General features: G+C 37.1%; 1 protein-coding gene across 1 annotated transcript in view; it reads right to left on the bottom strand.

The window, feature by feature from the left end:
• Nucleotides 1-818: 818 nt before the first annotated feature.
• PLCL2 (phospholipase C like 2) overlaps nt 819-15930 on the bottom strand; it is a 100710-nt gene continuing 85598 nt past the window's right edge. The window contains exons 6-7 of the mRNA XM_042043431.1: nt 10657-10766; nt 819-2088 (exon numbers count right to left, since the gene is read on the bottom strand). Coding sequence (XP_041899365.1) covers nt 1909-2088; nt 10657-10766 — 290 coding nt within the window. The 3' untranslated portion in view covers nt 819-1908. The remainder of the gene's footprint in view (nt 2089-10656; nt 10767-15930) is intronic.

Consider the following 15930-nt stretch of genomic DNA (forward strand, 5'->3'; position numbering starts at 1 on the left):
CTTTCAATTAGGACTAAAGTCAGAAACAAAATTCCAACAGCCTAGGTTTTGGGATTTCTGATAAACTGACCTTGCATATTTATGGTGCAGATGGATCTTGATCTAATGCAGTTATTTTGCAGTAGATAAATCCAAATCTAAATCACATTTACATGTGATAGATTTGGCCCTGGAAGACTAATTTCACAGTGGCTCAGAATACAGTTAGCAATGTGAATTTCAAGTTGCTTCCCATCAGCTTCAGGTTCCATCAGAAGACTTTCAGCTGCCAACACAGAAAAGGGCTCCCTAAAAAGCAACATTTGCAGGTGTGTACCACAGGTCAAATGCTTCATTTTGTACTACACTGAATAGAACTCACTCCTGGGAAGATCATAACATTAAGGCATAGGCAGTCTGTAACTAGACATTGAAAGGGCTTAGCATCTTCTAAAACTGCTCCTAACCCATACAGTTTGACATTTAAAAGTGCAGGCTCAAGATGTGACATTTTCTATGCAAACAAACTGTTTTCACCCCACCCCATCCCCCTTTTAATTTTACAATGACTAGAAAATAAATGAAGCCCCTAATAATTCAATGAAGTGCAAGTGTAACAATGTTCTTGTTCAGAGCTCTATAGACTATTACAGGATGTTATACATATGTAGATATTCATTACACTATCAGTGCAGAAAGAGCATCTTGAACTGGTTAAAAAAAAAATCCATGTAGAATATATGTCTTGAAGACCTCTAATTAAAACAATGCTTTTTAACAACCATCACCATCTTCCCCTTTTCCCCCACAACTGAAGAAAAAGTGCATTTTGATCTCTGTAGGATTTCACTTGTTTTTCTTCAAATTTATTAGCTTCTGTAATTATATAGTTCATTTTATTGTTAAATCAGAAACAGGAAGAGAACACTCTAGGTTGGTATAGTCATTTTACAATGAGCATATCAGCTACAATACCTTTACCTAACGTAGTCAGAAAACCAAAACAGAATCAGAACAGCAATTGATTTATTTTTTGACAAACTTGCTTATTGAGATATCACCTATTCTGTAAGGAATAAAATATTGAAAAAATAAAAAAGTTAAAATTTAGTTAAAAGATTTACTTGTTTGGGAGCAATTTCATAAAATTCTTTTTAATATGAGCACTTCACTTCACAAAATGAAAAACTATTTACATCATTTTGCTTGCGGTTTGGTCACATTATCTATACACATTTGCACAAGATCTTAGGCAAAATAGGTATGTATCTTCTTCTGACATAGGCTATCAGATTGATTGCACATTTTCCTTTTACATAATGGCTCTCCTATAGTGCACTGAAGTCAGTGATCACTGTCTAATTACATTCTCATTTTAATTTATGGCTCAACAATAAAATCAATACCACTTCAAACCCAAATATCCGAGCGGCTGAATTACATATAGTGTGAAACATGTGGATTCCACTTTTTTAGACCTGATTTTTAAAAGAATAATATGTCTCACTAGCACAATTAACAAACTGTGCAAAGAAAGAAACAACTTTTGCATCAAACTGGTTTGAAAATCAAGGCATCTTGCCAAATTCTGTCAACTGATTTCCTGCTAGTTACATCTCATTTAAAAAATGTTCATTTCCTGATGGCACTACAATGAACTTTTCAGCACGCGATTACTGAATTACAGTATCCTTTACATATATATGCTATGTTTAGGCCAATAATGTAATTTCCATGTTACACAATATCATTGCCTTCACAAGCAGAGTTGCTACATACATTCACAGTTTCAATAGATTGTAATTAGCTTCTCCAGTTGTGCTTTAAAAGTTCCAAATATTTTCCAACAGTAAGTGCAAAGCAAATGTCCTATGCAGCTACAATTGGTCACAGAGTTATAAACTCCAAAATTAGGAGAGGAGCCTTCTCTCATTCTCCGTTTTCATCACCTGCTTTTTCAGGTATGACCTCCAGACTTCGACGAGGCTTTGAGATTTCTGCATTTTCAGTGCCTGGCTTATTAAGTCCACATGAAAGAGTGGCATAATGGATTTGCTTCAGATTCTCCAGTGCTTCATTTTTAGCATATTTGAGAAGATCAGCTTGTCCCTGTAGGGAAAAAAACGCAGTTAGAATACATATTTGATAACAGCATTCTCCTTTTCTTTTACCCTTCTGCTTATTTCAGATTAAAAGTATAGTTGTCCTGCTCAAAAAAACCCCATCTAAAAAAACAAAAGAAAGACAAAAGCCAAAACCAAACCAACCAATCAAACAAACAAACAAAATCCCCCCAAAAACCAAAACAAAACTCAAATATGGATTTTTCTGATATTAGAAAGAATCAAGCTCTTTGCTGTCTCTGAAGCCGATTGGCAGCATCAGCAATGGGGTATGGGTAATTTCTGCCTAACAGTTTTCAAGAAAGTAATGTGTGCTGTATTTTTAATCCATGGGGACTATAAATGTTTCTGCATAATGAAAATTGTAACAATTGATTTTAATACTTCAGGGAACTATTTAAAGCTTTCCTGGTTTTTTGGTTCTTAGGGATATTTTTTTTCTTAGCAATGTGATTCATTCAATAGTAGGATGGTAAAGGATCAGTGCTTGTCAATGCATGGAATATGAAAATACAGGCTGACGAGCAACATATAAAAAGGACAGTGATGACAAAGACTTCACAGGGCTGTCTGCAGTTCAGCACTATTGCTATCCCTCTTTAGAATTATAGAATAATTTAGGTTGAAAAAGCCCTTTAAGATCAAGTCCAGCCATTAACCTAACAGTGCCAAGTCCACCACTAAACCACGTCCTTAAGAGCCACATCACTCTTCCTCTTCATAGCAATTAAGTTATAAGCAAAGCTGTAAGAGAAATTGTCCCAGGCTTAGGTGATTTGGCTCTTGTTCTACAGTCCTCCATCTCTTTGTATTGATTAAAGCCTTCTAACAGCATCAGCTCTCACTGGCAGACTGTGGACAGCCTTCCCTGCAGCTGGTATCTGCCTACCCTGCCCACTTGCAGGGAATGAGCAAAGCCATAGCACATGGGGAACATGTCTGTCTTACTGGTGGGCACAGAAAAGTTCAAAAACAAGAGGAGAAAGTGTGCAAGGGCCAAAGTGATTGTGCTGTGCCCACACTCCTGAGGGAGAGCTGCTCCACAGCTCACAGGAAAATACCCCTGAAGGGGAGAAATACACACACACAAAAAGTCCAGGTACTGTAGCTCCTTGAGACAGCCAGTAGCAGTGTCCAATAAGGTATGAACACTGACTGCACCTTCTCCTGTCATGTCTATCCATCCCGGGTACATTCTTTCTCCTAACAGACACATCTCTTGAAGACATGCTAGTGTATCTTTCAAAGATATGCTGCTTCTCCTCTGACAAATAAGGTTCAAGTGCATCTTTATGTCTTGATTTTTAAAATACAGGAGGAGAGATAGAATAGCAGTCAGACAGAAACGTGTGCACTTCATGGTGTGATACTTCTGATGCTTCTTTAGCAACTCAAAACATAAATACTATCCAATGAAGTAAGCACACTTATGTATTTGAGACACACAGATTGAAAACAAATATTACTTTCTTCAAAGAAATAATGTCCCCCCTCTGCTTACCCAAGACCATAATAGCCAAAGTCTTTTTTTCTGATAACTAGAGAGGAAAAAAATCTAGAATGCCATCAATCACAGCACAAGCTTCAGTAATATTTTCTTCTAAAGAAAACCAAAGAAAAAAAGATTTTTTTTTTAAATTGCATACTTCTTTCCAAACTAACAAACAACTAAAAGCTAATTTAAAACACTCCAGCACACTAAATGAGTCATATCTGGAGTGCATCTGTTTCAAGCCCAAGTTCTATTTTACATGGATTAGTAGAATATAGTTCTGGAATTTTAATCAAGTTGTTTATTATAGGCAGAGCTGCTAGCAAACAGTCTATTAATAAGGTTGCCCAAAACCTCTCAGTTAAAAAAACACCCCTGCTCTCAGTTACTTATATGCTTGCCAAACTTTAACTACTTAAGCTGATACTTTCTATGCAGGATTCTTGCCACTGGCAGGTTTGGCAGACTTCATTATTATTTCTGTTTAATATTATTCTTTAACCTTATCCATATGGTTCATTCAGTTCTGAGAACAAAGATGGGGAAATGCCATCCGAAGTTCGTTAACAATCTTCTATAGTTCCTTCCCTACTCTCACTTGGGGTAGGGACTTGTAATTCAAATGACTACAGGGTAGTAAATCCAAGTTATGAGCTTTTAATAAACAAAAATCAGATTTTGAATGTGGTTACTACAACCACTCAGGATTCCACTCCTGATCATCCTTCATCTCTTGACAGCTCCAGCAATGTGGCAAGACAATGTGTATTTCATTCCCACAGAATAATGAATGTGTGTTAGGAAAAAAGTTGTTTTTTTCCTGGATGGCTTCTCCAAGCCACCAACATTGGGTTGCCAATGCAGGCAGACAAAAAGCCAGACTAGAGGAGAGGAAGGAAGAGCCTGAGACAGAGACTCTGGAGAAGAGTTGGATGGGGAAAAGGAGGGTGCAAGAGTGATCTCTGGGACTGACCTGGCAAGAAGCGTAGGACTGCAGAAAGGGAAGCTGGACTGCACTATACAAAGCAGATACTAGATCTTACTGCACGAGGAGATTGTGAAACACAAACACAGTGCAACAACACTGAATTTGGATCTGACAGGTGAGCAGAGAAAGGGGAAGATTAAGGCAACATTTGGGGTTGGAATACAGAAAGAAAAGAGATTGATAAAATTCACCATATTGAAAGAAGCCTGAAAATTACAGACAAGTAGAAGGACTAACAACTAAAAAACACAGTGAATTGATTGGTAATGAGAATAAAAGCTGGTGAGAGAAAAACAAACAAAAACACTGAGCAGGGAGAAGCCTGCTGAATGCAATGAATTGGGTAAGGTAATGAGAAAATGAAAATTAACACTCATTGGGAAGGATCTCTAGAGGTGGCAAGGAGGAAGAAGAGACTATTAGGCACCAAGTGGGAACAGAACAGTGGATGTAGGAAAGTGGAGAACAAGGAATCAGGGGTTAGCAGGAATGGCTGGTTTTCAGCAGGGAACTGTGAGTGCCTGGACAATTCCGATCAGGGAAGATGAACTTCGAAGACAAAAGAGGATCAGGGCTGGATTATTGCAGACAAGGTGTTCAGACCAGGGTGAAATAGAAAAATGTATCAGTGCATGTTACTCTCTTCTCCAATGCTCAGAATTTATTTCTGAATGCCATTGAACTCAGAAAAATGTTTGTGAAACCTTGTTGTCATTAGCTGCTGGTACGTCCTGATCTCAAGATAAAACAAGAGCCAACCACTGCTACCAAATATGTCATGAGCTCAAGTGAGAGAGCTCTGCACAATTGATATGAAGTGCTTAGTTCTGTTGATATACCACCATGAACACATATGCTGGGGAAATAAAACAGCATGCACCTCAAAAATTCAAGTTGAAGTCACAATGAACACTGTTGAAAAGTAATAAAATGGATCTGAAAGGCAGAAAATTTAAAAAGTCATCCAGATCTGGAAAAAGACTGCCATCACACACACTCAATTAAACAAAGTCTTTCCTTCTAGTTAGGTATCAAATTTCTCTTCTCCAAGGGCTCTCAAGATTCAGTTTCAATTCTTTATATTTTATGCCTCCTGATTCTCACAGTAGGTGTCATTGACTTAAAAGGTAAGTTAATAGCAAAGTCAGTTGACTGCAAGCTGGAACATGGGAATCTCTCGGATCTATGGACTACTCAGGAGTGTTTCACCTTCTCAGCAGACCCAAATGACTGTAGCAATTTGCTCTGATAAAATGCACATTGTAAAGTCAATACAAGAAACTTACAAAGAGCTCAAACTTTAGGGCAAGCAGATTTATCTTAAGGGAGTGCCAAAAAACCCATGTTCCAAGAAACAAAGCAGAGAGCTCAATGCTGGGATCTGAAGCAGTTGCAGAAGCAAACCAGTGTGTTTCTTTCTGTGTGGAAGGGCTGTCTTCACCAGGCTCTCATCTCAGATTAAGTTGAAACGTAAATTAATTTAGTCCTTAGTGTTGTCTGGCAAGCACACCAAAAACTTGAATTTACTTCCAGCGCTACAGTTAACAGGCAGCTTGTGGTAATTCCCAACTCGGAGCAGGATGGATCTAGGCCTTGCAGAGTATTGGGAGAGTGCTCTCCTCACAGCAGCACACAGCAACTGCTGCTCCCTTTCCTTCACCATGGTTAAAATTCACTTACAGAACTGAGCCCTACGTAACTTGAATATTTCATATTTACAGGCTTCAGAAAAAGTTGTTTTCTAGGCAGGCATGAAAAAAGACCTTAAAGAAGATCAAAGAACAAAACTGATATTCATTCAGAAGCTTTTAGTAAACAGCAACAATAAAGAATACGGATTAATTTGAAAGCCCAATTCAGTACCCTTTATATCTCTCTGGCCCAATACGCCCATGTCATCTAGTCTGATTTATTTTTTCTTAAATCATTCTTCAAAACATTCTGTTTGTTCTGAAACTTTTGGCTAAGAGGTAGTGTTTTTATATCATAGCTTCTTAACAGTAACTAAAACCAAACCCAAAATGGTTCCTATCAGTTCTTGTACATGCAAAATGAGTTACCATTTCAGAGTCAGTTGGATATAGGATCAACTAGAATGTCTCAGCACAGCTACCTTCATGAGCTGTTACGTATTCACTCATGATTTTTCATTAACTGGTTCTTCACTAGGTGTGTTAACCTGAAAGTAAAACTGTACAGATGACATTTGAAATAACAGCATGAGCACCCTTCCCCCCAAAAAAATCCCAAGAAACTCTATCATTAATGACTGATCTTTAGCTCAGGATCTGGAACCCAAAGCTCCTATCAGGAAATATAAGAAGCCAGTATCCCTTTCTCAAAGTGCTCCTCAGAGTACAATAGAACATTGCTTCGAGCAACTTGGTCGAGTGGGAGGTGTCCCTGCCAATGGCAGAAGGGTTGAAACTGAATGATCTTTAAGGTTCTTTCCAACCTCAGCCATTCTATTATTCCATGACACACTACAATGTTCTGTGCCAGCTGACGTGTTCTGAGTGCAGTTTTGGAATCGGGACATAAAGGCCTTAACTTCCTAACTTCTAAATAAGGGTTTAATTAGGAGCCAGAATCCCATCAGTCCAGCAACATCAAGAGAGTAGTAGCTTCAGATATTTAAATTGAACTACAGGACTAGGCAGCAACTATCAGAGGCTTTATGAATGTTCCATGGCTGCTAGAATTCACTTGGAGATTTGGTTGGAAAAGTTCAGATTGTATTTTAAAAAGTAAGAAGCTGCAGTCCTGTAAGTGCTTTGAATGTTCCATTTATAAATACATTTTTGAAAATACTGTAGGTGCAGAACCAATGCTATTACAGAGATAACAGATGCCTTGCATGGACTGCGTGCCTTGCAAGAGAAAGTAATTTACATCGTCTAAAGTGACGTCTAAAAGTACATAGCCAACAAGGAACATATAACAAACGCTGAAGTAAGGAGTCCCATCTTCATTCCAAGTACTTCCATTGAAGTCTCCCTTTGTGTTTAGAACAGCTCTTCATTGCCAAGACTAATTTACAGATGCTGTTATGTTCCTCCTACGGGCATCTCAAATTCTGAGCCTTATAGATGGCTTTTCTCAAAGTTTTTCTATGCCAGACAAGTCCATAAATTTTTACAATAGGTTGTAGGAGTCTGCAACAGCAGTGAGTGATTTTCTTTCTTCAGCAGCGTACTTTTGGCAGAAAATGTGATTATTTATGTTTAGAGAATATGAATTCTATCAGCCCGAGTAGTAACAATAAATAAATTACTAGCAAATAACTGTCTATTTGAAGGAGATGAATATTCAATCTCTAAATCAGGCAACAGACCAAATTTACTTTAAGTGATGTTCTGAAGTTAAATATCTCTGTGTATATATATGGGGTGAGTAAGAATGGGCATTTGTGCACATACACATACACAAATTGGATGGAAGTATTTCAGCTGAATTCAAACATACTGTACTGATAATAAATTTGGCCACATGGCTTCAAATTAAGAAAAATTAAATCCTTTAAAACAGTAACTGTAATGCATGTGCATGCAAAACACATATAGATATTTAATAACTACGTCAGATGTTCTAAAAAAGTTTCCCTAGAATTAAGTTGTCAATTTTGTTATTTTATCAAACTTTCCATTGCATCAACTGTAGTGAAAATGTCCCAATTGAAAGAGAACTATCAATATGTATCTCGAGGGTAAAATGCAGCTTAATTGGTTTGGAAAATACATTAGCCACACCATGTGAGCATTGCATGAGTCCTCTGGGTGGGAGCTGAGGGTGGCACTCATGCAGGATTATTTAGTAATGCTGTTCAGAGCCACACAATAATTCCTATATCATAGCCAAGAGTCCACATATTTACTGTGTATTTCCACGTGGATTTTTGTACTATTTCAGAAGGAAGTTAATTTGAAGAAGGCAGCGAATTCATCAGATAAAAGAAATTCACAAGGTTGTTCAGATTGTTGCTCTTGTGCTCAACTTCTACTCAAAAAAATGTGGACGTTCACTTTTCATCCCTGTTCTCTCCTAGTTTTTTGAGAACTGGAAACATGGAAATGGAAAAACAGATTGAAATTATGATTGTAGATCTTTTTCTCCAGACAGGAAGAGTAGTGTCTTAGAAATTGTTTAACTTCTGCTTAATTATATGACACAAGAGTATGGTTGCAGCCCACAGTTAAAGAGTGAAAAACCTCAGTGTGTCAGTTCAAACAAATCTCAGCCTTTAACTTGCTGTACCTCTAAACATGAGCAACAGCACTTAGCAGATGCCTATCTGAATTGCAGTACCTGTAAACAACTATTAAGATGTAACAACATACCAGAACTTTCTGTAACACTCCTGTTAAGGTTTCAACACCAGGCTGATTAAAATCTCACCAATTTTTTTAACTGAAGTATTAATTATGGGACAAATTCTATCTTCCTAAAGAAAGAATCTTAATCTCTGAGTAGAAGAAAACCACCAAGTCAATGTTGAAGAGATTTTCTCAATCATTTCTTCAAAAGGAAGGCCTTTAACTTCATAATTATGTTAATCCTAAGGACATGCACACAAGCCCTTCAGTGCTTCTTGGAGCCAGACCTACCATGTGGCTTCTCCGATTCCTGGCTAACGCAGAAATCACGACTTCACATTTCAGTCACTCACCAACTGCAAACCTCCCCCCCACCAACCCTTATGTTCAGAATGTAAAGCAGAGATGAAGCAAAGGTACTGCTGTTTCAGGCAGCATTAAAATAGATTTGCCTATTCAAGCCGGTATCTGACACCTTTGACAGAAAAGAAGGAATAAGAATTTGTTTCTTTGACATTTGCCCAAACCCACTGAACTGACTCTTCTCTATCCCCTCAGAAGCACAGGACTGATACATGACACATCCCATACACTGTGTTCAGGAAACTCTGTTCTGATACAGGAAATGTGATATTCTGGTCCTTTACCTATAAACAGAACCTGCATGCATATTTTTAGAATGCATTAACTGTACATGCTGTAGCAAATTTCACCACTTTTTGATTCTCCTCGGCATTGGATTTGTGCAGTATAACACAAGAGGGATTGGTGCACCAAGTGACACCATGAAAAGCTTAACAGTTCAAGCCAACAGGGAAAGCTGGAGAAATACATATGCATTACTGCTTTTCCACCATAGTTCTGTGTAAGAAGAGGCAGTACGGAATGGTATTTTCAAGAAGAACTAAAAATAAAAACCACAAGGAAGAAAATAATTTTCTTTATAATTAAATCAGACTTTATAGTTTAATGTAGTGAAGAAGTATTTGATTGAATGGGAGAGAAGAACTCATTAGTGGATGTAAACACAAAATTTGAATAATTTGGGCTAGAAGTATAGTGTCAAGAGAATAAATTAAGGGAAGCAGTTTTGCTGTCTCTATAAATTTTGATATACTCTGCTGAGATAAAAGACCACCAATAGGAAACCTGAACTGTTCTAGTTTCCTGAGGGTCTCTGGCTGAAAGCTTTTCTTATACTTCACCATTTACTCTTTTGTCAAAATGTAAGCAAACGTGCTCAACAAAATGTAAAGAGTCTCCAGCTCATACATTCAATTTATTCCAGCTTGGATTATGAACATAATTGCTTCCACCATTAATCACCATTCATCACTGACTGCAGTAGTAACAGCTTCGCTTTTGTTTTTCAGTAACTGCATTAACCTTAACACTTACTCCCTTTCAAATCACAAAAGAGGGTTTAAACAACATCATAGCTTCCTTCCAGCCCGACCCACTTGCAGAAGTCAAGACTCATTGTTTCAGTCAGGTATTAAAGATTACCAAGGATCCCTAATGTTAGAAGATTACAAGAAGAAAATGTTAGACAAACTAAATGAAGTAAGCTTCCATAACACCACAAGAGAATAACAAGTCACGTTGAGAGTCTGCTGTGTTTCAGGTTATATAAGCTAAAATGACTATGATTATAGAAGTGAATAAATCCAGTTGAACTGTGACACAGAGTAATGACCAGTAACAATATTAGAATGACCGTTTTGAACAGAAATATACAGTAACCAAAGGAAGACACATTACCTTTAAAATTGTAATGTTCCACGTAAAACTTTCTACTGATTTTTGCAGTTTTCTTTCTTTTAGGCCTTCTCTTGCTCCTATATTGTGCAGGTTTTCATGAAACTCCATTGCTGTGGAGAATAAAAGAGGGAGGAATATAGTATCTATTTTAGTGCATTTTTGTGATCACAGAGATAGCAACTTGAAACTAACATGGCAAAAAGACAATGAAAAAGCTTCAAAAATTTTATTCTTCAAGCACAAATCCATCTGATGTAGTAAGATGGAATGTTATACAACATGCCAATATATACAAATCTCTCTAAGCCAAAATCCACTGAAGCACTTGTTAGGTCATTGCTATACAAAGATGGAGCCCAGCAAGTATTTCCTACAGAAATATAATCTGTAAGCACAACTGAATTTGTTGTACCACACGTAAAAACCTCTTTGTAATTGCTATAGGATGGAAGCAGTAATTTCATTAACTACTCTAGCCAAATAAATTTACTTTGTGCCTTGCTCTTTTATGCATTTACATCACAGTTGTCCAGCTTACAGCTTATATGGTGGCATCTGCCCAGAAAATAAACACTTTACCTTATCCCTGAGAAGTAAAGGAACACCTGTGAAGGAGGAATGCCAAGTGAACTTGCCAAGGACATTTTACCACACCATGTAAACTACTGTGTCCACAAAACCCATATCCAACAAACTCCAAATCAAAACATTTTGGTAGAATTCAGATTACCTTAATCTAAGCACTGAGCAGACCAACCAAAGTTTTGGTTTTTACCCAGCACATTGCACGGATAGCAGAACCATAATTTGCTTTCTATGCTGCTGTTACAAGCCATATAAAAATAAACTTTAAACAGTTTCCTTCACACAGGAGAAGTAAAATGTCCTTCTATGGGTACACACAATAACCTAGCATGGATTACAGCTACTCTCCTATGAAAGTCATACTTCAGTTGTGCTCTCAGGATCTCCATCTCTAATAACATACAGGGTATTTTGAAGTCAAAAGTTGGCAAGTGGTTGTGACTTACACCTATGAACATAAAACCAAGTTATAGTTAAAGTACAAATTATAATTTTAACTATGTTGGTTGAGGTCTTCTATTTGCCCAGTGAGTGTGCATGCTTCAAAATTTACATGTACTTAATTACCATGAATAAGCATACAAACCTGGGTTGGCTGTCAATCTGAGACAAGACTGACTTTTAAGGACATTATAAGTATCTCTTCTTCATAATCTCTCTATCCCACACTCATGTCTCATTAAAAGAAAGAGAGATGACTGAATGTTTTCATTGTACATTCCCTTAGCTTACTCCCACATATGCACACACACATTTTTAAAAGTATTCACAGATTCATTTGAAAGGCAAAATTGTTCTTTCTACCTTTTCTTACTATTTTAAATTTTGCTACAAGAAAAATAAATTGCAAATATTTTCCCTGAATTAACATACTGTATCATTTTTATTTCAATCACTTCTCTATAGCTCTGACTGCAGTCTCAAATAAAATGTTCCTACTATATTTCCCCAAAACAGATTTCTAAACAGGTGAGACATTAAAGTCCATTAACCCATCATTGTTTCCAAGTATCCACTTTTTGTTCACATCAACTAAAATAATAAACTCCCAATATGATTATGGAAAGATTATACACAGATCCATACTTAAAATATTACATTTGTGGAGCCATCATGACAGTACAGATTTTCTGATCTGTACAATGAATTCTGAGACATACTGGTAAACTTTTGGAGTTCTGTACCTCATTTCCATCTTTACAATTACTGCTTTTTAAGTCAGTGGACACCAGCAATCAATCATAACTTGAACTAAAGCCACTCAGAGAGATATAATAATCATGCTGAGGGTCTGCATATTAAACGTGAAATCAGTACTTTGTAGATTTCAGATTATTCTGATGTACATGAAGTCCCTGATATCACAGAGACTATGGTGACCATGTATTTTGCCAGCCAGAAAACCTCCTTTTTTGTTCACTAACAACCTTCGGTGGTGATGCTCTTCCTTGTCTACACTCATGCTACAATACATTTGTGTTCTGCCAAAGCCATTCCACCCCAGCTAAGTACACTTGGCAGTTGGCAGGATCATCTCATCACCCTTCTTCAGAAAATGAAACAGTCAAATCATCCTACCAGGGCACACACCTGTAAACCCTCAGCTAACAGGGGCATCCTGCTTAAACAGCACTAATCACCCCCCTATCCTCAACATCTCTCACACACTGGCCAACTCCTCATCATCATGCTACACTAAATCTATGCTACTGTAAGCCTAAACATACAAGCAGGGACAAGTAGATTTGAATTCTATTTCTGCTTCCATTACTAGCTCTTGCCTGATTAACTGAAATTAATTATTTCATCTCTTTGTCTCAGTGTTTCCTTCTGCTGAAAGGAATTAATTGTATTCACTACACAATATATGGAAAACTAAATTTTAGAGCATGAATGCAGCACAGCATTTAACTGTTGATTATGTCTCTCTTGGTATTCCTCTTATATGTTCCCACTTGGTTTTCTTGCACTTTGCCTTGGAACTATTTAATGCATCAACTATGACAAAGGAATAACACAAGTGTTAAATTCCAAAATTAAAATTCTTCCAAGATAACAGAAAAAAAAAAAAGAGGAAAGACATTCTCATTTACAGCTAAATTAATAAAATAAACTACATGTCCATACAAACTCATGTAAGCGTGCCTTTAGGATATGCTTGCAAAGAAAACTCAATGTTAAATGACTTTTTTATATACACAATTTTCTGTCTCCTTGCAAGTAAAAATTCAGCTCTCACTCTCATTAAGATATAGTAAACAAGTCACTTTTATGAGGCTTAATTACTTCTCGATTTATTAGTCAATTAGTAATTTTGAACAGCCTGAGAGCTCTTGAATGATAACAGGCATACTATTACCCTGACATATCACTCAATATGTTTTTGCATATACCATCTCAATCAAAGAAAGCACAAGTTAGTCATATTTTCCATTTATTGTGGCAGATATTAAGAAAGATATAATTCACAACTTTCTGAGTGACCACAATGAATATATAGGATGTGTGCTCTTCTCTTTGGATGGTATGCCCTGTGTTTTAATTTTTGCCCATTGCACAAATGTATTTATCTACAATGAAATTATTATTGATTCTTGCCTTGAGCCAGAAAGCTCAGATCTAAAAAGGTCTTTTGACTGGAGATGTCAACTTTACTAAAATCCTTATTTGCATAGAATCATTGAGGTTGGAAGGCACCGCTGGACCAATCCCATTGCTCAAAACCAGCATCAGAGAGAACACGTGGCCCTTGACGGTGTTGAGGTGGCTGTTCAATATCACCGAGGGTGGATATCCCACCTCTCCTGAGACTGAAGTGAGGCTGACTGGCTTGGTCCTACTTTCTAGGTTTCTTTAACCTGTTTGACTGTGGTAACTCTACTGCTTATGACAGTCTGATGAGGTTTCAAACATCATTAGCCCTTAGTCCCTTTCTGACTTTCTGCTTGGGGGCACTAAGGGCACTTAGTTTGCATAACCTGCATTAAGAAGTCTGGTCATCACTGCACAAGTAAGGGTGAGCTGACAGAAGCCATACAATTTCCTGAGCACTTGCAAAATAGAAACTGATTCAAGTCTTCCACGTTAGTAAGACCAGCTTTCCAGTGAAACGTTCACCCCAGCTATTGCAAGGCATGTAAATACACTGTAATATATGGAACAAAACAGCAATAGCATGATTCAACAGCAGGTTTTGACACTTAACAAAATTCTGCTGACAAATTTTCCTAATCATAACCAGGTATTTCACAGCATATTCTTCTCCTCTGCAGTACACTTGTTTATTCTAAAGCATTCTCATAAGCAATCCTTCAGTATTTCCAAATAATATTTTCCCCATCAGTGCTGAATCTCTTTCTGGTTCCCCACTGAATGCTGGTTATTTGAATTTCATGACTGTCTCAGGTCTTCCCTCTCTCAGACTCTTTCCCACAGCCCTGCAATGCATGAGATGGCTTTAACACTTCTTCATTTCCCCGGGAACACCTTACCATTCAAGATGCTATTCTGAAATTTTACGTACAATTCTCTCCTCCCATTTTCAATAACTTCAAACAGCATGAGGAAAAGAGAAGTACTATAAGACTACTGAATGCAGTACGAACCATGTATCATTGAGGAGACTAACAAAAATTTGCTTGGTTAGCCTTGCAAAAAGAAAACCAGAAGAGGAGCAATTGCTCTCTTGATACTCTAGACCAGTCAGGTAAGACCTTGGACCTCAAAGGATCACTTTGGCTAAAGGACAATATTAGGATGGATGTCCACCAGCAAAATAAGAATTTATGCAAAATTTATTACCACTGTAGATGTGGTTCTGTAATCAGCCTTGAAAATGAGAAAATTACTCAGATCAAAAACTCATATCCATTCTAAAATACAGCTTGACATGATCAATTTTCAAGAGTTGTACTGGGAAGCAGACTTAAGGACCTTACAGTCCCGTGTTTCCTCAACCAGCTGCAGGCTGACCTACAGTGTTACATGCATAGGATCTCAAACCTGTATTAATTTATGCTTAACATACTCTGATGGAACAATTATGTCAATAAACTCAACAAGGACTAAACGACAGTATAGAAAGCAAGGTGTCTCATATTGAAGTATGACATATTTCAATAACAAAAATTTTTCCTAAATAAAACATACAAGGCAATATAATTGTCTTGGCAGGATGATAACTTTGAGCCATCACTTGTCAGAAACGCTTCCAGAGTGGAACTTCAGCTTTGTTTTATGTCCTGGATTCTCAGTATTTAATTTTTCACCAAGGTGTTCAGTAGATAAAAAACCTTTCAGAACTTACAACGTTCATATGAGCTTAAAATGAGTGTTATGGTTCTGCTGATGCTTGAAATGCTGGAACAAAGATGCCCTGCATATTGATGTAGTGCCAACACTGTATCTTCACCAAAAAAATATTACTTGGTGATATATCTCAAAAGCAACATTTTTTATACTATTAAAAGACACTCATCTTCAACTGTGTTTAGCTTGAAAAAATAGTTTATTCCTTTCTTTAAAATGAAGCTGCTTCATATGCAATTCATTATCCTCAATTACTAACTAGAAATTACACCTGTTGGAAGTTGGTTAGCAATTCCTCCCATTAGTGGGCTTTCACTATAGTTCCAAAGTACCATACTTAAGATATTTATTAAAATGTGACATATAAAGCAGCATAAGTGA

This window comes from Corvus kubaryi, unplaced genomic scaffold (genome assembly GCF_017639235.1).
Source record: "Corvus kubaryi isolate FWS band 111438036 unplaced genomic scaffold, C.kubaryi_AGA036_p1.0 37398, whole genome shotgun sequence".
NCBI lineage: Eukaryota > Metazoa > Chordata > Aves > Passeriformes > Corvidae > Corvus > Corvus kubaryi.